At 32.3% G+C, this 22,823-nt stretch overlaps 1 protein-coding gene across 20 annotated transcripts in view; it reads left to right on the forward strand.

Moving 5' to 3' along the window:
* LOC145248789 (nephrin-like) overlaps nt 1–22,823 on the forward strand; it is a 482,982-nt gene that overhangs the window by 415,455 nt on the left and 44,704 nt on the right. For all 20 annotated transcript variants that reach the window (XR_013863396.1, XR_013863397.1, XR_013863398.1 and 17 more), the window contains 4 exons: nt 2,466–2,646; nt 7,584–7,769; nt 16,921–17,019; nt 19,366–19,527. Coding sequence is in view for 16 of the 20 variants with exons in the window: in XM_080110432.1 (XP_079966558.1) it covers nt 2,466–2,646; nt 7,584–7,769; nt 16,921–17,019; nt 19,366–19,527 (628 nt within the window). In the remaining 4 variants the exon portion in view is untranslated. The remainder of the gene's footprint in view (nt 1–2,465; nt 2,647–7,583; nt 7,770–16,920; nt 17,020–19,365; nt 19,528–22,823) is intronic.

The following is a 22,823-nucleotide window of genomic DNA, read 5'->3' on the forward strand; positions in this document are numbered from 1 at the left end:
TCCTCCTCTTCCCCCCCCCTCTTCCTCCTCTTCCCCCCCCCCCCTCTTCCTCCTCTTCCCCCCCCTCTTCCTCCTCTTCCCCCCCTCTTCCTCCTCTTCCCCCCCCTCTTCCTCCTCTTTCCCCCCCTCCCTCTTCCTCCTCTTTCCCCCCCTCTCCCCCCTCTTTCTCCCTTCTTTCTCCCCTCTTCCTCCCCTCTTTCTCCCTTCTTCCTCCCCTCTTTCTCCCTTCTTCCTCCCCTCTTTCGCCCTTCTTTCTCCCTTCTTCCTCCCCTCTTTCGCCCTTCTTCCTCCTCTTTCCCCTCTTCCCTTTTTCTCCCAATACCCAGCAAAGTGTGTGTTCACATTACATTTGAACTTCTGCAGCTTACTACAGTCAGCAAAGCAGGAAACGGGTATTGCAAAGTCGCACTGGGCATGAAAAGAAACTATTAGGATAGAAGGTTTGACAGGGTGGGATTTTGCTGTACAATGGAAACATTTTTCAATTATGACCAAAACCTTGAAATGAACAACAGGAACAATTCATATAAGATGGTCTAACAGCAGTGCAGTTTTTAATTTTTGGTCTTTTTTTATTTTATTTTTTTTTTGCCTCTGTGAAAGCAAGAAAAACCGATGAATAGTGAAGAAAAGATAAATATCAACCCACTCGCATGGAATCTGGTATAATTTGTTGTTCCTACATGGTTCAACCTATAACTTTAATTAGATGTGCAGAAAAAAAACAGGTATAATCGACTTATGTCAGGCCAAAGTCAATGTTTCTTTTTTTAATTTTGACTCCTTTGTAGCTTTTTTACTAGCTAAAAATCAAATTGAAAGTGTATTACAAGTCAGGTGGTTAACCATGATGGGATAGGAATCTTGTAACTGTATCCTTAGTAATTACTGCCTTCCATAGTTGTCGTCTCACCATGTTTTGGTCAACTGATCCTCTGGCTGCTTTGAGTAGAATTGAAACCACTATCTTCAGTAATTAGGGGGACACATTTATAAGATTCAGCATTCCTATGCCGCCGCAGTTAACCATCTGAAGAAAGAGCAGAGGATGAATTGGCCGAAACGTGGTGAAGTAACAACTATGGAGATAGAAGATAACAGTCTGCAAAAATTGAATACACAAATTATGAAGCCTCTTCTAAAAAGATATTTTTTTGAAGTAAAGTAATATATAGTACAGCTAGTTATATATACTCAGCATTGGTAGGGAGTCTTTACTTTAGTTATGGTTTCAACCCTTTTACTTTTTTTAATTATAATAATATAAAGTAAAACTTTTTTTTTATTATAATAAGTAAAACTTTATTTTTTTAATTGTAATAATATAAAGTAAAACCGATTGGAGCTCAGATGAGCACTTGCCATGAAAATAACAATGTACAAAGACTTATGTAAATGCGACCTTCATTTGTCTATTTTTGTTCATATATCATGTCACCATCGTGGTATCCTACATTGCTGACAGCCTTCTTAAACGCATATATTTTTTTAATCTCATAAATACTTCCAAATTTTTTTTTTACATTTTTATTTTTTAATTTATAAATAAAATATCTGCAACATGCACAATAAGTCACTTATAATTTTATTTTGAATGGAAAGATTTATTTTTAATTTGTTTCTTGTATTCGAATTCTTTTAACTACTGTTCTCATCTTCAGTGTTATTTTTACAAGGTTTCAGTTGATTTATTTTATTGCGGACGATTATCCTCATCTGTCTTGGATGTTTCACAACATTTCAACCAACTATTCCTCTGGCCTTTGTCAGGTAATCATCGTGACAGGATAGGAACTCCGAATCTCCTAACCGCATTCTCAGCAATTACTGCCATCCATAATTGTTGTCGTCTCACAACGTTTTTTTTTTTCTTCGGGGCCCATGGCGCAGTGGATAAAGATGCTGAATCTCTACAGTTCCAGGTGAAAATTGTCTGAAAATAGTGATTTCAATCCTACCCAAAGCCAGACAGAGGCTTACTTGGCCCCAAAAAAAACAAAAAAAACAAAAATGGTGAGATGACAACAACTATGGAAGGCAGTGATTACTGAGAATGCGGTCAGGAGATTTGGAGTTCCTATCCCGTCGTGATTACAACCTGACGAAGACCAGAGGAATAGTTGGCCGAAACGTTGTGAAGCATTTAAGAAAGATGAGGATAATAGTCCGCAAAAAAAAAATTAATAAAATAATACTCATCTCAATAATGAATTCCAATTAAATGATGTTTCAGTTGATGTAACGTCTAATTTTCTTTAGATGTATCTTGTCAAACTTGGGAATCTTCCCAGAAGTTTGAACGGAAGTCTATTTAATCCACAGAATGAGAGCAATCTACCCAAAAGGATTAAATAGAGGGTTCTGTTAAAATTATTTTTGGTCGATGTAACCTCTTTGTTTTTGTATTTTTTTTTTCACTTTTAAAATCTTTTTGTTTAAATGTTTTCACTTTCTCTTCATCACAGGGAAGTACAGAATTGTTGAACACGGCAAAATACAAGGTCAAAACAACCAAACAGGAAAATGTGAATTATGTCAGCACTTTAGAAGTGTCTAATGTAACCAAAGAGGATTATGGTAGATACGTTTGCAAGGCATCCAATGAGAAGGGAACAGCAGCATTTAGCATCTTGCTAGATGTCACAAGTCAGTATTTTTTTTTTTTTCTATTTTTTGAGGGGGAAGACAATTTCAGTTTATTGGTACTGACTTAGGATGGTGGGCCAAATCTATTAATTGAATGATTTTTTAATGTAAAAAAAAATTAAAATAATTATATAAAAAAAAGACTAAACTAACTTCATACTTTTCAAGCTAAAACATTTACATCATCGAATGAACGGCAAATTGTTAGATTAGTAAAAGAATTTGTGGTCTTTCTTCATAAGATCGAAATATTTAATTTTAAATAAAACTAATGAAATATCTACTCAATTGTCATGTCACAGTAATGAATATATCCAAAAACTAGTTGTATATACCAGGTGTTGTCCAGACAAAACATAATGCCAGATGGAAAAATTAATCTCATACTATTTGATGATACACCAAATATCCTAACTTTTTATGAAAGGTGACCACATGCTGGCTTTAGGGAAGCATAAAACACATCCATCTTGGTCTATGAAAATCAAACTTGAAGTAACTCTCATAGCTTAAATAAATAAGCTTACTTCTGATTTTAAACGCAACTGTTGTCAGCTAATATTTCTAAATATTATAACAAACAATAACATCAAGCTAATTAAGATTTTTTTTTTGTAAATATGCAAATGAGGTTACTCAGTGAATGTAGATTTCTTTTGAATAAGTAGTATACATAGAAATCATACTGAAAAAAATATGAAAATTTGTGAAACCACCTTTTGTACATATTGTGGACAGACAGACGACTTTATTAAAATACATTGCAGAAAGCAATAAGGTAGAAAAATCAAAAATTGAGTTTTGCAAAAAAAAAAAAAAAAAAAATAGAAACCAGAGAATTCTAATTGTAACAAAAGGGAGGTAAATATTTTATGAAAAGTGAAAATCTTTGTCCAATTTAGCAAAACTTAATTTCTGCTGTCTTTGAAAACTGTTTTCATGAATAATTAATTTTCTGCCTTATCGTTTTTCGTAATTTTTGGATATGTTACTAATTTCGATACAACAATTAAGTAGACACCATTGGTTTTTATTTGAATATTTCGATTTTTGAATTTCACTCTAATACTGAAGAAGAACTGAATTGGGTTTTGAAATTAGAATTGACAATTTGGATTACTATTTATATTTTAGTTATTTATTGCGGACTATAATCCTTATCCTTCTTAGATGTTTCACAGCGTTTCAGCCAACTATTCCTCTTGCCTTCGTCAGGTGGTAACCGCGACAGGATAGGAACTCTGAATCTAACTGCATTCTCAGCAATTACTGCTTTCCATAGTTGTTGTCTCACCACGTTTTGGCCAAGTAAGCTTCTGGCTTGCTTTGGGTAGGATTGAAACCGTTATCTTCAGACAATTCTCACCTGGAACTGTTTATTTCTAAGAATTTATACCAATCTTAATATTATTGTAGGATCATCAGCTTTTACCGTGACAAATTGTTTCAGGGATTTAAAAGAAAAATATTTATTTCATGGCTTCCCCTAGCAGTATTTGTTAAGCACCGTCTCTTTTAAAAAGCAAAAAAAAAATAAATAAACATTCAAGATATCTGAGTTTTTTTTTTTTTTGCTTTAGATGAATGTATTTACTAAATATTTATATTATTTCAAATGTTCTTCCCCATAAAAAAATGTTTGTTTACTTAATTTTTAGAGTTCAGTTGAGTCCATTATATTAGTAATCACTATGGCTATGACAAAAGAATATTCTTTTCATTCTTTGGACTCTCAAATATATATCCGACACAGTAAAACAGTCAATCAACCAAGAACCACATCTGTCTATATAAAAACGTAAGATATTAATGGATATATACTCGAGTCAAAACAATGAAAAGAATATGCTGTTGTCACAGCCCTAGTAATCACTCTCTTATTTTTGGTTATTTATACTTTTTATAGTATTTTTATATTCATAGTTTCATTAAAAAACATAAAAATTGTGTGTGTGTATGTATATATATTAGGTACGTGAAAGAAAAATTCAAAGTTAACATATCTTAAAATGGAACAGCTCAGCAGAAAGAGTATGCAGAGACCATTCTAATGATACTTGAACCACCTCTGTAGGACAAATAATAAGAAAGTTACAACAATTCTAAAGCTGAAATTTGAGGCTAATTTTTGACAATAGAATCAATGGATTTCCTTAAAGTTGTGACCGATATCAAGATTTTTCACAGTTATTTTGTCATAACTTTCTTATTTCTTGTCCGATTTCAAAAAGACAAATATCACTGGAGAGCTTATTGAATGGAGAACAAGAAAAATATATTTTGAAAGTTTATTAATGAATTATTTACAAGATTAAGAGGTGAAGGGGGATGCTGGGGCGGAAGATGTAGTCAATTACTTAAGGCAATATTATCCCCGCATATGAAGTCTGCTGCTAATGCTGATTTTTTATATCAAAATAAACTGCAGAAACACCAATAAATATAATTTTTTTTTTTTTTTACATTTCTCATGAACTTTTAGCATATAAATTAAAATTTCGGGTTTGTATTACTACTGTACACATAGATTCGAAAAAGTTGTCAAAAAAACAAATATATAACAAATAAATGTTATCAAAGGCAAGATAAGTTACTTTTCTACCTAACTGGATATATTTTTCGTGTTTTTATTCAGCTCGAATACAGTGTTTATCGATGTATTGGAAAATTCAAAATGGCGCCCGACACTCTCTTTAACACGGTAAGTTCAAGAAAAGATGTTATAAATAATAAACTAGACAACATACTGTTAGAAATTCGCTCATTATATGTTACTGTGACATAAGTTGGCATATATTCGGTGTTTTTTTAATAGTATTTTGTCTAGTTTATTATTTATAACACCTTTTCCCAAACTTACCGTGTTTAAGAGAGAGTGGCCGCCATTTTGAATTTTCCAATACAATGGTAAGCACTGCATGTTTTTCGAGCTGAATAAACATGTTACATTGAATAAAAACAAAAAATGTATCCAGTTTGGTAGAAAAGTAACTTATCTTGCCTTTGATAATATTTATTTGTTATATATTTGTTTTTGACAACTTTTTCGAATGTGTACAGCAATACAAACCCAAAATTTCTTTTAAATTATTAAAACTTTTAGAATTTAAAGTTTGCAAAATGTGCATAATAAAAAAATATATTCATGAAAGTTTTATTTTTAAATTTTAAAAATAACTCTTGTATTTTTTTTAATTGTAAATTTGTTTATTAGTTTATTATAGAAAAAAAAGCAAAGTAACAAAATGGAAGAAAAAAAAAAGCAGCTCGATAAAATGATAAAATATTTTGCCGGGGAGAAATGTTTTGGTTTAAAGAAAGTAAAATAATTTAAATCCTAAAAGTTCATTATGCTGAAATAAATTTTAATAATTTAAAAGAATTTTTTTAGCCAGCCATAGTTTAGCGTCATTGCCGTTGTTGGAAAATATTTGTAAACAAAGTGCGTAGGTTAACGATATGGCGTTAGTGAAATTTTGAAAATTTTCGTAACGGCTTCACATTTTAGGTAAACTCAAAACCAATGAAGGTAAAGTCATATAGGCTTCATATTTCGCACAAATAATGTTTAATATCTATATTAACGAATATATATAGTTTCAAAACTATTACAACTTACCTTCAGGTCTAATAATGATGATTTAAATGACACAAAACTTCACTTCAAAAATTTTTACACTTCTACTGAACGTATGAAAATAATTCAAATACCAGCATGTAGCGAAACATGTGTGCTACCTCATCAGTACCCCTGCGGTGTAGTTAACCCCCCGGATATAGGTGGTAGGGGCCAATTTATGACACATACCTCAGTGCACAGAATTACGGCTTACTCAAGTTATCAATGCCACTTAACCCTCGCAAAAGCCTTGGCATTTTCACATACCTATATATATATATATATATATATATATATATATATTATAAAGAAGTGAACCATCGCGTAAATTCAATCAACTAAAATAAGATGGAAAACGGGGTGAGGAAAAGGAAAAAAAAAAAATGGGTCAAGTTACATGTAACGCATGTACAATTCAATAAAATAAATAAGTCGATTAAAAATAAGATCGTTAAAATACACCCGAAGCGCTTTTCATTCAGACTAACATCTCAGCTTTTTTAATATTAATTCTTCGGGTGTATTTTAACGATCTTGTTTTTAATCGACTTATTTATTTTATTGAATTGTACATGTGTTACATGTAACTTGTCCCATTTTTTTTTTTTCCTTTTCCTCACCCCGTTTTCCATCTTATTTTAGTTGATTGAATTTACGCGATGGTTCACTTCTTTATAATTATTCTAAAATTTTGCCAATTGAATAAAGATATATATATATATATATATAGATATATTAAATTGTAATTCAATGAATTTCAAAAAACTCATTGAAATGAATTTCATATCAAAGAATTTTTATTATTCTAAGCAAGACAAAGAATGCTTCAGAAAGTTAATCTCTTTAACCTCTAGGGTTTCGATGTCTACCATCTCATCAGAGGAGAGAAAATATTAGCAAATATTTATAAGGTATGCACTCTATTTGCTAAAGTCAGTGAGACATGGAAAGTCAAAGTCAAAATAATAAATTTATCAGAAGTTCTGTAGCAGGAGGATTTGCAGAAAAAGGATATGAAAGTTTTTTTTAGATCCAGCTTGCTTGGTAAAATCCATGTTATGCGTTCTTTACATCCGTTTGGTAATAAGGTCCAAGTTATAAATTGGGTAATCCGCATAGCTGTGTAGATATCCGAATCGGGCAAGTGCTTGTATAAATTTGTTTATAATTATAATTTAAAACTGAATATTAAAAAAAAAAAAAATATACATATATATATGTATATTTTTTTTTTTTTCTAATAATATTCAGTTTTAAATTATAATTCGAATGTGAACAGAAACATTTAAATTTTTATTTTTTTTATTTTATTTCTTAGGTCGACCTGATCCTCCGTATGACATAAAGTTTGTTAATGCCACGCACGATAGTATAACGCTCACGTGGCAACCCGGTTTTGATGGGGGTATGTTGCAAGCTTTTAGAATTCGGTACAGACCCACAGGTGCTCCAAATTATAAATATGTAGACATTGGCACAGGTATTAATGTCTACGTACTCACAGGTGAGACACTTTGAAACTTTTAAAACTTAAAATTCTCAAAAATTGGTGCATGGATCAATACCCTAACCCTTATCGTGAATGGATGATTATAACAGATTGATATTAGAAAAAGTTCAAATTCAAAGTAGCAAGAATATGAATTCTCAAATTATTCCAAATATGTTTTAAAATAACAAACCATGTTCAATTAATAATGCACCACTAGTTGTGCTTACCCGGCATTACCCAGTCTGTTGCTGCGAGATCAAGTAGTCTGGTTACTTGAACTAAAAACACCAAACATTGATGTTGTTTTTATTTTTTACTTTGCAAAACTCAAACATTCTGCAAAGTCACAAACAAAAACAATTTTCCTCCGCAAAACAAGCGAAGCAAACGCCATGAATAAATATAAGCAACTTGAAGCATAAAAAAACATTTTTTTCCAAAATTAATGAATTCGGCATCATATGACCCCCCCCCCCCAAAAAAAAAAAAAGAAAAAAAAAGTGTATAGTCCATAATTAAAAGAATCAAATCAGCATTGCCTGGGAATCTTTGTACCTTCGTTTTTGTTTTGCTTTTGATTTTTTTTCTTTTTTTTTAATATTTTTTTTTTTTTTTAAATAAGATTTTTACAATTAAATTCAATTACTACAGTATTGCCTGGTCATTAAATTTATTAATTCAGTCAAATTGTTATAAAATTATAACCAGTTTTTGTTGCTTTAATTTCAATTCCCTGGTGCTACCAGATCAGGCTGCCCTGTGGCTTCCTGAGACGAAATGCACCTACATTGACGTTTTTTTGTTTTCTGATCTTTTTTGTAAAACTTAATTATGTTCTGCAAAACCAAAAACAAAAACAACAGCCTATTCCCCCCCCCTTTTTATTTTATTTTTTCCTACCTTACTCCCGGTCCTGGATATGACCTTAAACTACATCCGATGGTGAGGTCCAGCTTACGGGCTTGGGGAGTGTGGAGCCACCTCTTAATTGCCATTGCTCCCAGGTCCACCCTGACCCGGAGTGGTAGTACCTGTTAGGGTCCCAACTATGGGTTAAATAGAAACAGATTTTAAAAAGGAAAAGAAACAACAAAAAAAGAAAGAAAAAGAAAACAAATATATTCTATTAAATTATCTATTTATTTATTTATTTATTTTTTTGCCCTGTCGGTAGGGCATGAGAACAAACCGACTGTCCCCCTGCAGAGGGTAAAAATCCCTCAATGGGGCAACCAGTTAGCCGTGGGTTGCTACCCGTAAAGTCTTAGGACGTGATCCTGGTGATTGAGCGAACCTAAACCAGGATACATAGAAGTTTAGGCACCGCAACACATTACTTTGGCCCTTACTTCGATTAGACGGGCGGTCGGAGAGGCCCGATCCGACCAATCGGCCAGTCACGCCAAGCCCCACCATATATTGCCCATTCCAAAAACCCACTACTAATACAACACATCCCCCCTCTCCCACAAATAACCCTACTCCCTAATATATGATGGAAAGCGGTGGCTGAGGGTCAATCGATTAGGTGTGAATATCGATGACGAGGCTGTAAACCCCTCAGGATTGCTACAGATCCCATAGCAATATCAAGAGAGAACAGATAATCATTATGATACCACCAAAGTCGGTTATATCATCATTGTATCCCTGTAGAGGCTGGGCGAATGGGTTTCCCCCCAGGCTCTTCCCAAATAGGACTCCGAGGTGGGTGGGGAACAAAGATGACGAAAAAAGAAAACAAAATATATGGCTTATTCCTCCCAAAAACCACCCAACCACCCAAAGAGAACCCACTCTGATGTCTCTGACATCAGTAGCTCTGACGAAGAGACGATAAAACCAAGGAACTCAACATTCGTAGTAATAGAATCAATGGAGGAAACTCCTTTGAGCAAACTATCACCTTTTAAAATTGAAAAGAATCTTAAAACTCTAAAACCAAAGTCTATTAAAAAACAATTTAACGGCAGCCTACTAATAGAAACCCATAACGAAGAACAAACTAAAGAAATATTGAAACTAAAATTATTTGAAAACATCAAAGTCAAATGCTACAGACATCCAACCCTAAATACCTGCAAAGGAGTAGTGAAAAGCCACGAACTTGCACTTTGTCCCTTGGAGAAAATCCGGACAAACTTACAGAAACAGAATGTGTTAGATGTTCGCAGAGTTCAAATTAAAAAAAACGGTGAGAAAATCGATACCAATACATATATACTAACTTTTGATTCCCTCACCATACCCAAAGAAGTGAAAGTCGGATATATGAAAATAAATGTAGAAATTTATATTCCAAACCCCCTCCAATGCTTCAAGTGCCAGAAGTTTGGACACCATCAAGATCGGTGCACACGATTACCAGTGTGTGGAAGATGTGGAGAAAGTGGCCCACACATCGACTGCAGAAAAGATTTCAAGTGTGCCAACTGCCTGGGAAACCATGGCGCTGGCTCTAGATATTGCGAAATATGGAAAAGAGAAAAAGAAGTGACCAAACTAAAACATATAAAGAATATATCCTACCCAGAGGCCAGGAAAATCATCGAAACTAAAACATATGCAGATGCAACAAAAAAAACTAATCCAATCAACAATCAAAATGGTCATATACATGTAACGGATACAACTGACAAGAAAATTGATGTCCTAAGCAAACTAATAAAGGAAATGAAAGAACTATTAGAAGAAATGAGGAAAATGAATAGTGCAATGTCTGCAACCAATCCAAGGATAATATTAAGTAAAGACACTACTGAACCACAAAAAGAAACAAAACCACAAACCATTTCTACAAAAACAACCGAACAACCATCAAACACATCACAAGCCAGAAAAGAATCAAAAATCCCCCCAGACAAAAAAAACAAACAAACAAAAACAGGAAAAGAAAGATCCCGATCTATATCTCGAACAGGGACTCCGACAGAAAATAGATTTGAGGGATTGGAGACGATGGAAGTTGAACACAATTCCAAATGATGAACAAAATATTACAATGGAATATCAGAGGGATAAAAGCAAACCAAAATGAACTCACATTATTAATAACAAATATGAGCCCAGCACTTGTCTGTCTACAGAAGACCTTTCTGAAAGAAAATAATACCATCAACATAAAACACTACACATCTTACAACTACATAAATAAAGATACGGACAGAGCTTCTGGAGGCACATCAATACTTGTGAAGAATGAAGTCCCTCAAAGACAAATAAATATAAACACAAACTTGCAAGCAATTGCAGTTTCAGTGACTTTACATAGAACTATAACACTTTGCTCAATATACATCCCTCCAAAAGATACAATCAACGAAACTGAGATAACTCAATTAATAAAACAACTCCCTAAACCCTTTTTTCTACTAGGAAATCTCAACAGTCACAATGTAATATGGGGAAGTAAAGAAACAAATAAAAAAGGAAAAGAAATAGAAAACATAATAAATAAAAATAATCTATGCCTCCTTAATAATCAAAACTACACCTATATGTACCCAGCAACAGGTACTTTCACCGCCATTGACCTTACCTTATGTGATCCTTCCATATATATGGACTATGACTGGAAAGTACACAATGACACCTGTGGGAGTGATCATTTCCCAATCATCCTGGAAAGTTTAAGTACTAGCACTGAACAAAAAACACCCAAATGGAACCTACATAAAGCGGATTGGGAAGACTTCCAGGAACAGTGCAAAAACCAATTAATTATCGAAAAGAATGATGAAGATGACCATTTGAACTACTTCATTAAAACACTCACAAACATAGCAAATAATACCATACCGAAAACAACCAAAACCAACAATCATAACAAACCTTGGTTCACAAAAGAATGCAGAAAAGCCATCAGAGCTCGACGAGCTGCCTTGAGAAAATTCGAAAAGTATCCAACAAGCGAAAATCTGGATTTCTTCAAAAACAACAGAGCAAAAGCCAGACGAATCATAAAGGAATCCAAAAGAACAACCTGGAGAAATTATATATCCAAAATTAATGTGAATACCAAGGCGAAAACAGTTTGGAACATGATGAGGAAAATAGAAGGAAAGTGTAGTAGTACACCAATATCCCACATCTCTAAAGGCAACAAAATATACACCGATCAAAAAGACATTTCCAATAACCTGGCAGATAATTTATCAAAAATTTCATCATGTGACAGACAAACAGAGAAATTCAAAAAGATTAGAGAAAAGGAAGAGAAAAAAAAAATTCTATTTAAATCACAAAATACTGAAAAATATAACCAACCTCTTACCTTGCCTGAATTAAAAGAATCGCTAACCAAATCCCATGACACAGCTACAGGGCCCGATGAAATTCCATATGAAATCCTCAAAAAAACTTCCAGAAACCTCAATGAAATACCTACTTGAAATTTTCAATATTATATGGTCCAGTGGAAACGTACCCGAGACCTGGAAAGAGGCCACAATAATACCAATCCCCAAATCTGAAAACTCAAACATCCAATCCCAATCAAGTAACGTCTCAGATCCATTGAATTTCAGGCCAATAGCTCTAACAAGCTTCATTTGTAAGACCATGGAAAGGATTATAAACAAAAGACTAATCTGGTTCCTGGAAACAGAGAATCTTATTACAGAATTTCAAACAGGATTCAGGAAAAACCGAAGTTCAATAGACCACATAGTCAGACTTGAAACCTTCATCAGAGAAGCCTTTGTAAGGAAGGAACATTTAACAGCAGTGTTTTTTGACATGGAAAAAGCCTACGATACTGTGTGGAAGTACGGTGTTACAAGGGATCTGAAGGCGCTTGGACTAAAAGGCAGAATGCCAATTTTTATTGAAAATTTTTTAAAAAATAGACAGTTCAGAATAAAGGTTGGCACAGCTCTCTCAGACTTGAAAGAACAAGAGAATGGAGTACCTCAAGGGAGTATACTGTCAGTGACCCTGTTCAGTATCCGAATTAACAACATTGTAAAAAACCTTAACCCTGGGGTAGATTGCTCCCTATATGTGGATGACTTCCTAATATGCTGTAGATCTAGATATATATCTATAATAGAAAGGAAGCTTCAATTGTGCTTAAACAAAGTAATGAGATGGACGGAAGAGAATGGATTTAGATTCTCCAAAAGAAAAACGAAATGCATGCATTTCTGCAAACTAAAGAACATGCATAATGATTGTCCTAACCATGGAAGGAATGCCCATACCCGTTACTGACCAGTACAAATTCTTAGGGATTTTATTTGACAAAAAGTTAACATTCATCCCACACATAAACTATCTGAAAAAAAAATGTAACAAAGCTGTAAATCTTTTGAGAGTGGTAGCACATACCGATTGGGGTGCAGACAGGGAAACACTCCTTAAACTTTACAGAGCACTAGTCCGCTCAAAGCTAGACTACGGTTGTTTCATATATGGATCAACTCGAACATCATATATAAAAAGCCTAGACCCTATTCACCATACTGGCCTAAGATTGGCCCTAGGAGCATACAGAACTTCCCCCGTGAACAGTCTATACACGGAAGCACACGAACCCCCACTAGATCTAAGGCGAGAAAAGTTAGCCCTTCAATATTTACTGAAACTGAAGTCTTGCCCAAACAACCCTGCATACCAATGTACCTTCTATCCTAAATATGAAGAACTCTTTAACATGAGAAGAAAAACTATCAAAACGTTCGGGCTCCGAATGAAGGAAAGCATTGAAGAATCGAAAATTCCAATCTCCAGCATTCACAACTTCATACTGCCTAAAACACCCCCATGGACCATGAAACAAGTTGAAATAAAACTCAACCTAAACAAAAAGTCCAAATCTACCACAAACCCTATTGAATACCACGACGAACTTCAACATTTAAAATTACAATATTCAGACTACACCTTTATCTACACAGACGGGTCTAAAAGCAACAATCACACTGGATGTGCAGCAACGTACCATAAAACCACAATGAAGAGAAATCTTCAAAATGAAGCATCTATATTCACTGCGTATAGCTATCGATCTAGCACTCAACATAATTTCAGAGGAAACCACCAAAAACTTCATCATTCTCACAGATTCTCTATCAGTCCTATTATCTATACAAAATCAAAAACAAGAAAATCCACTAACAACAAAATTGATAGAAAAAATCAATATCCTTTCAACTACTAAAAACATGATTCTTGTCTGGATCCCCAGCCATGTGGGGATCAAAGGCAATGACAGGGCAGATACAGCTGCAAAAAGATCTTCTCACCTTCCAACTGACAATTTTAAGATTCCACATACTGATCTTAGACCCCAGATAAAAGCATACATACAGGAAAAATGGCAACTGCGGTGGAGTCAGCAAGAGGGCAACAAATTATACTCAATCAAACCCGAACTTAAGGAACGATGTCCGGACATAAAGAGATCACGCCGAGAAGATGTGATACTGACTCGGCTGCGCATAGGGCACACCAACTTTACTCATTCTTATATACTAAATGGAGAATCGGCGCCAGAGTGCATCCCATGCCAGGAGACACTCACAGTAAAACATATCCTAGTTGGGTGTGATGACCTTGCCCCAACTAGAAAATTATATTATACAGAAAGCAATATGGAAGACCTTTTTGAAAAGGTCAACTCAGCAAATATTCTAGCATACCTAAGGAAAGTAAATTTATATAAGAAAATTTAAGGAAATTTAAAGTCACCCAAATATACACATCCATGTATAAATACAACATTTAATTTCTTAGTTCAATTTTATAAAAAAAGGGAGGAAAGGCTGAAAAAGTCATTCCCCCCCTCCCAATTAAAAAAGAAAAAAAAAAAAAAAAGGACTCCGGCATTAAATGACCACATAGGTTGATATGCCGTAAAACCAATCAATCAATCAATCAATCAATTTCAATTCCTACTATTATTGCGTGTAAAGTTTTCAAAATTTAAAATCCGTTAATACAGAGTTTCTCAAAAAAAAAAAATGTACCATGACGACCTGTTTCATAATGCTTGCGTATCCCTTTGTGTGTTCCTGTTTGCTTGCCGCCCCACAAGGGTGGAGTTGGACACAAGGTCGGTTTTTAAGGTGAGGAAAATCCAGCTCCCCAAAGAAAGACATTCTGGATAGGAACAAAAAGTAAAATTGTTTCAGTCATGAAGGATTTCTCCTCCACTGACTGAGGACAGAAAAGGTGAAGTATAGTATCAGAACAGATACTACACTTTGTTCCTTACCATAAATGGTCCTCTATTTGAATATTTGCAAACCTGATTCAATTACATTTGTCTTCAAAACTATTCCATTTCGCTCTGTTTTTAAATGTTTTAGCCGTTCCACTTAATAAATTTACGGAATTTCCATTACTAACTATTACTATATTGTCCAATTGACTACTATACACTCTTAACCCTTATCCTCAAGTGATCTCTGGCCTTGATAAGTGGTTATGCCTATGTAAGCAAAAAAAAAAATCGTAATTTGAAGTGTGAGTACATTTTTTTAGACACCTTGTACATGAGGACTTTTTGAATTTGAAACTACAAATTACATTCTATTCAACAGTTCAAATTCTTTTCAAATTTGTAAGAGGCATAAAGTAATTTTTTAACTATTAATAAGATTAAAATAACTGAATTGTTTTTTAAGAAACAGAAATGCATTAATTCAGTTATTTTAATATTTTAAATTTTAGTATACTATTGTAGGTTTGATTTTAATATTTTAAATTTTAGTATGCTATTGTAGGTTTGATTTTAATATTTTAAATTTTAGTATGCTATTGTAGGTTTGATTTTAATATTTTAAATTTTAGTATGCTATTGTAGGTTTGATTTTAATATTTTAAATTTTAGTATGCGATTGTAGGTTTGATTTTAATATTTTAAATTTTAGTATGCTATTGTAGGTTTGATTTTAATATTTTAAATTTTAGTATGCTATTGTAGGTTTGATTTTAATATTTTAAATTTTAGTATGCTATTGTAGGTTTGATTTTAATATTTTAAATTTTAGTATGCTATTGTAGGTTTGATTTTAATATTTTAAATTTTAGTATGCTATTGTAGGTTTGATTTTAATATTTTAAATTTTAGTATGCTATTGTAGGTTTGATTTTAATATTTTAAATTTTAGTATGCTATTGTAGGTTTGATTTTAATATTTTAAATTTTAGTATGCTATTGTAGGTTTGATTTTGATATTTTAAATTTTAGTATGCTATTGTAGGTTTGATTTTAATATTTTAAATTTTAGTATGCTATTGTAGGTTTGATTTTAATATTTTAAATTTTAGTATGCTATTGTAGGTTTGATTTTAATATTTTAAATTTTAGTATGCTATTGTAGGTTTGATTTTAATATTTAAAATTTTAGTATGCTATTGTAGGTTTGATTTTAATATTTTAAATTTTAGTATGCTATTGTAGGTTTGATTTTAATATTTTAAATTTTAGTATGCTATTGTAGGTTTGATTTTAATATTTTAAATTTTAGTATGCTATTGTAGGTTTGATTTTAATATTTTAAATTTTAGTATGCTATTGTAGGTTTGATTTTAATATTTTAAATTTTAATATGCTATTGTAGGTTTGATTTTGATATTTTAAATTTTAGTATGCTATTGTAGGTTTGATTTTAATATTTTAAATTTTAGTATGCTATTGTAGGTTTGATTTTAATATTTTAAATTTTAGTATGCTATTGTAGGTTTGATTTTAATATTTTAAATTTTAGTATGCTATTGTAGGTTTGATTTTAATATTTTAAATTTTAGTATGCTATTGTAGGTTTGATTTTAATATTTTAAATTTTAGTATGCTATTGTAGGTTTGATTTTAATATTTTAAATTTTAGTATGCTATTGTAGGTTTGATTTTAATATTTTAAATTTTAGTATGCTATTGTAGGTTTGATTTTAATAGTCGATGAATGAGTAAAAATATGCAAGTTACATAAAGACAAGAAATATGAAAATGTTGAATGTTATTCTTATAGATGAAGCCTTTGTTATACTGAATTGGAATAACCTCTTCCTTTCCATCAAAATAACAATCAAATAAATTGATATGTGGTTAAATAGACAACGAATCAGAGCAACAAACTAGGATTTTATTAAAGCTTTAAACTCCTCCTTGAAATATTTTCAAATTATATCAAATGTAATTTTGTTCTATTACCAACAGGTCTCCAGCTCGGAACTGAATACATGCTCACAATGTTGGCCTTCAATAAACTTGGAGAAAGTGAATATCAGAAAAAAGAATTTAAAGCAAGAACATCAAGTACGTATTTAAAGTTTCAGTGTTTTGTCCAGATTCAAAGGATGTCCTCTAATGCTCAGACTATAAAACTATAGTCACTTTTTGCTGCTTGTATAAGTAGATTTATATTATCTATATATTAATATGATAGTGTATGTGTGTGTGTTCGTTTGGGTGTCACGCTTTCCAGCAAATTTCATTGCCAAGAATTAAGTTTTGGTTTTATTTTTGACTAGCGAGGGGTACCCGGTGTTGCCCGGGTGTTTGGAGGTGTGTGTGGAAACTCCGGGGGTGGGGGGTAGGGGTTAAAAAAAAAAAAAAAAAAAAAGTATGAGGATCGAACTCAAACTGTTGAGGCAAAGTTGTAAATTAAAGTGTGAAAAAAAAAACGTGCGACGTTAACCATTGCCCCACCACAAGATGCTAATGGAAACACGTTTGAATTTATTTACTTGGATTTGGCAGGTGCCCGTTTTAATGAGTTAATGAGGTCAAGTTTGACTGCGGGATAGTATTCATTTACTGCTGAACGCCCCCCCCCCAAGATGTTATAGGAAAAAGACTAACCCACATGCGGCGAGCGACAAATATTGAATATTTATCTTCCCGAAATCGAGCAAATTAAATAGACAGGTAAGGTTCGTTGTTAACTGTGAGATATTATGATATATATGTGATATAAAAAGTTTTAAAAGTTGTGAAGCGAGTGACCGCTTCTCTGAAAGAAGCCTTTTGTAGACACACAAAAAAAGCGAACATACATACATACATACATACATTTTTGCTTTTATATATATAGATTATAGATGATGGCACTCAACTCCTGTTTTTATTTTTTAAATCAGTACTTTACATTGTTTTTTAACGGTCATGCTTACATTATTAAATAGTAAAAAAATAAATAACCTCTTTTTTTTATTGTTCTACATGCTACTGTATTAATATATAGATTTGCTTAGATAAATATTTTTACAGTTTTAACAAAAGGCTAGAATAATATGATAGTATCTTTATTCATGCTGAACGCCACAGAATGCCCAGCAGCAATATATTACATATGAAAGATGCCTCTGTGGAATTTCCACAGGTCCTGCTAGTTATTATTATTAGAATAATTTTTAAATACCTATAGACACTAGTGTTTCATCCTTTTGGGAATCATCAGTGCAAGGTGACACGATTACTGCTGGTCGAGACATTCGAACCCGGCCATGAAGTCATCTCTGACTCCATTAGCAAGAAACAAATCTCACAGCCAACCTCAACTGCAAGAAACATCGTTGAAATTTAAACATTTATTTATTTAATTTTTTTCTTCTTTTTTTAACAAGGAAGTCGCCACTTATCAAGGCCTGGAGGCCACTCGGGAATAAGGGTTATTGCGTGTACAGTAATCAATGGGATAGTTTTGTAGTAATCGTTAATATTGGAGATTTGATAAAGTGTCTTACTTAACGAGGCGGTTCATCAGGAACTTATGTTGAACTTGAAGACATCCAAGCTATAGTCAGGTGGGAAACACGCAAATGGAAGAGTTCCACAGGCGTGCACTTCTAAGAAAGAAACTTTGTTCATGGAATCTACGTTTTGATTTAGGCACAGGTAAAGAGTGGGGAAAATTACTGACAGTGGTTTCAGCTAGACAGGTGTTTTTCGTGAAAGATTTGCGAGTGGGGGGGGCAGAGATTGGAGCTCAGACGATTTCTAAATATCCTAGCATCTGTCCATATTGATCCAATGATTATAGCATCGTTATCTGCGCACGAGAGCGTAAGTGACAGACTTTAATTTCAACTGTAAAGTGCTCAACAATTAAAACTGAGTTATTTTAGTCATGCCATGGTTTTTCTTATTATACACGACTAAAAATTAAACACGATTTTATGTACGTCTAATTAAATCGTTAAAACCTGAGACAATTATTTGGCACACTGTATTAGAAAATTGTCTCGGTCATTAAGGGTTTAATTATTCAAACCAACTTTGGCACGGGTGATTTACTAAATCCCCATTCCAAAATGAAATATTACTTCTATAGGTGATTTACGTGTGAAACCCTTAAAAAAACTTGACAGAAAGAAAAGCAATCAATTTAGTATTTAGAGTTGAAGATTAGTTTTGTATATAAAGTTAAAGTAAAATAATCATTTCTGGACCACGAGAAAGTGATATATGTTGTCGAAATGCAGATTAATTCATGTTTTTTCTTTTTTCTGTTTTTATAATTTCACTTATAATTGCACTACTTTTGTATTGAGCACTTTTCAAAATTTTTCTTTTTTTTTTTATAGTTCAATACATTTGAACTTGTTGAATTATATATGAGAGAAAGATTTTCTTCTAATTGCATATTTTATTTCTACTAAGGTGTGGCTCCTCCTGGCGATACTGATCCATCAGCTCTGCAGGGCTCTGATGACATGCCAGTCATAATCATTCTTGTCGTTTGTATCGTGGGTATCTTTCTCTTGGCCCTCAACATTGGTCTCATCATGTTCTTCATTCGAAGGAAAAGGAAACGGTTGGAAAGTAAGTGACATTAAGACACTGATTATTTTTATTTATTTAATATTAAATATTTCAAAAGCATTTTGTTTGAAACTTTAATGCTAACCCTAACCTCTAAAATTCTCTTTTGTATGCAAGAGTTTCTTAAACAATCTTTTTTTGTTTTTGTTTTTTGTTTTTACTGTAATGGCACTTAATTAAATTGTCTTAAATTAACTGCATTTGCAGTGATCAATATGCTGATTGGAAGCAGAGATGCTGCCTTGTCTTAACATGTATTGTCATCAAACTTTTCTTTTTTGAATTTGCGTAAATTTGTGTTTGTTTGAATGAAAACAAAACCCCATTCTCATATAACCTTTGTCCTGACTCAGTGAGCTTAACATGATTCCTTACTTACGTGGAAGAAAAATAGGTGCTTGTTTACATCAGTGGTCTTTTAAACCAACACATTTCAGGTGAAAACATTACATACTTTTATGTAAGAGAATTGTGCGAACAATTCAGGACGACAAACCCTTAACTTCAATTCAATTGAGTCGACTATTTTTCAACCAAACATAACAGCTGATCGTTTTTTTGTTTTGTTTTTTTAAATACGTCTAGCATATACATATTCTACTGTATCATTTTTCATAATTTTTGGAGTTTATACTAATTTCACCATGATACATAAGTATGTAATGTTTTCACCTGAAATGCATGGATTTAAAAAAATCCTCTATGGTGACAAGCACTGAAAAATATTGCATAGAGAACTTTAATCTGTGGACACTTTGCCTCAAGATAACTTCTCTGAGGGCTACAACAACAAGGCCATCTTCAAATCAACTGAGAGCCAATAAATAAGTTATATTTTGAAATAGCAAGTGAGAATGGTATTTATTGGCATCTTTTATTCAAAATAACTTTTTTTACACTTGTTAAATGAAAGCTCAATGATGTCACTAAGATGAGGCTGTGTGTTCGCTTCCTTTCACCAAATTGTTGTACGTTTACTTCTAACCCGATGACAACTTACAAAACTTAATGTTATTTCTTTTGTCTATTTTTATTAACATGAATCTTCGTAACTAATGGCGCATAATGTATTTAAGGACATCCGAGGAGTGCGACGAGTTGAATCACAGATCCAGTAATCCTGTGGTTTACATTCTTACAAAATATTGTTGAGAAGAAATATTTACATAAGACAATCCCAGCCAAATAAAATAGCTCAATATACAAGATAAAGCAAAATAAAAATTATGATATATATATATTGTATAATTATAGTTAAATTCTGTGAAGTAAAAATATAGAATTTTTAGACAAAGATTTTATTGTTGAAACAAGGAATCCATGGATTAAGGAAATAACTTTAACTTTCTTGTATTCCTTGTTTCAAATATTTTGTCTAAAAATTCTATATTTTTACTTCAGAATTTAACTATAATTACATAAATATATATATATATATATATATATATATATATATATATATATATATATATATACACACACATGATTAGGACAATTCCAAAAATTTTTCAGATTCCAATACGATTCTCGATTCCGATTCTTTTAAAATTTATAAATATCTGATTAGAAATTTGTTGTTTTTTGTAAATTTTAAAATTATTACATAAGCCCTGCTAATCTCCACAAATATTTTTTCTCAATTTGTAATTGATTTAAAATTGTAAGACAACAAAAGATTTATTTTGATTTTAAAACAAAGCCAGATTGTATCAGTTTGTCGTTAGTGTGCAACATGCTACATATTACTTGAAAGTTTTCATAAACAGTTGAAAATAGTCGACGATTGAAAGCAAAATGAGAAAATGATGTAAGAACAAAATCTTACAACGTCCCCCCCCCCTCCATTGTTACAAATTTCTAAATAATAATGTTACTATTTAGAAAACCATTTTTAACACGGAGGGTGGGGCTTTTAACTATTCAGTGCATTCTCTCTATGAATGAAGTGAAAATTTTATTTTAATTATAAAAAATTGGTGGGTTATTAAATTGATTTGCTTGGCTGTAAAAAAGAAAGAAAAAAAGAGATGCAAAAAAAAAACAAAAAAAAATTATTAGATTAACACTCGCAGCTAAATCCCCATTCCAAAATGAAATATTACTTCTTTAGGTGATTTACGTGTGAAACTCTTAAAAAAAACTTGATAGAAAGAAAAGCAATTCAGTATTTGGAGTGGAAGATTAGTTTTGTATATAAAGTTAACGTAAAATCATAATTTCTGGTCCATTTTAGTTCTTTATGGATGTTAACTAAATTGTTTCCCACTAACTTAAGTTCGATTGGCAATGTCATAAAACCATGCGTAATCGCTTAAAAAAGTAGAATTCCCACCCAAATAAACACACATGATTTATCTCTAATAGAAAAAAAAAAGAATTTTGTTTTTGGTGAACTGCCCTAACACACTAGAATGTTTCGGAAAAATATGCTTATTTTATGATAAATTTATGTGTGAAAATGATCGTGCAGTTTAAATTCCTAAATAGATCATTTTATATTTATTTTTTATATGTTTATAGGAAATGTTTTTACTTAATTTTTTACAGTTCCGTGTAAAACGGTACATGTAAATATTGGATTTTCATGAAATTATTGGTGCTTTTTCTTTGGTTTTATTTTCGCCAATCACAATTATAACTTATTGCTGCTAAAAGAAAAATTTGATTCTCCATTTTTTTTTAGGCTATAGCATGTAAACAATCTGAAAAAGTTTCACAAAAATAATTAATCTTTTGAACCAGTGTTTTAAGGACATGTAACAGATTTTGTTTGGTTTTGATTTTGTTCATGTTTCTGGTCAAACTGTAGTATAAAATGTCATAGTCAAAAGTCATAAAAGACACAACCTCTTCCTACTACTAACCTTAAGTCCAAGTGATAATTCTAAAAATAAAGCGATTACTTGTTTTATGATCTTTCCAATTGGACTTGGGGGGGGGGGGGTCAGTGGTAAAAAATTTAGTTAACTGCTTTAGAACAATTAGAATGGCCCGGAAATGAGTGATCATTTCATGTTAAATTTATGACTTTAGGAAAATTGGGCAACGGAAAAAGGACTATTTTGGCCAGCTAGGAAAAAAGGGCAATTATTGAATAAATATCGATTGAAAATAAATTTTAGAACAGTTCTTGCGGGAGATATTGATTTAAGAAAATGGGTCCCCAAACCACCATCCCTCACCCCAGTTAAAAAAAATAAACTGTGTCATGAGTAAGTTGCTGGAATCCTTATTAAATAGAGAAATAGTCAACCACCTCAGCAGAAATAACCTTCTTAGTGACAAGCAGTATGGTT

The sequence above is a fragment of the Euprymna scolopes genome, chromosome 27 (genome assembly GCF_053919585.1).
Source record: "Euprymna scolopes isolate OS-2025 chromosome 27, ASM5391958v1, whole genome shotgun sequence".
NCBI classification, from domain to species: Eukaryota; Metazoa; Mollusca; class Cephalopoda; order Sepiida; family Sepiolidae; genus Euprymna; species Euprymna scolopes.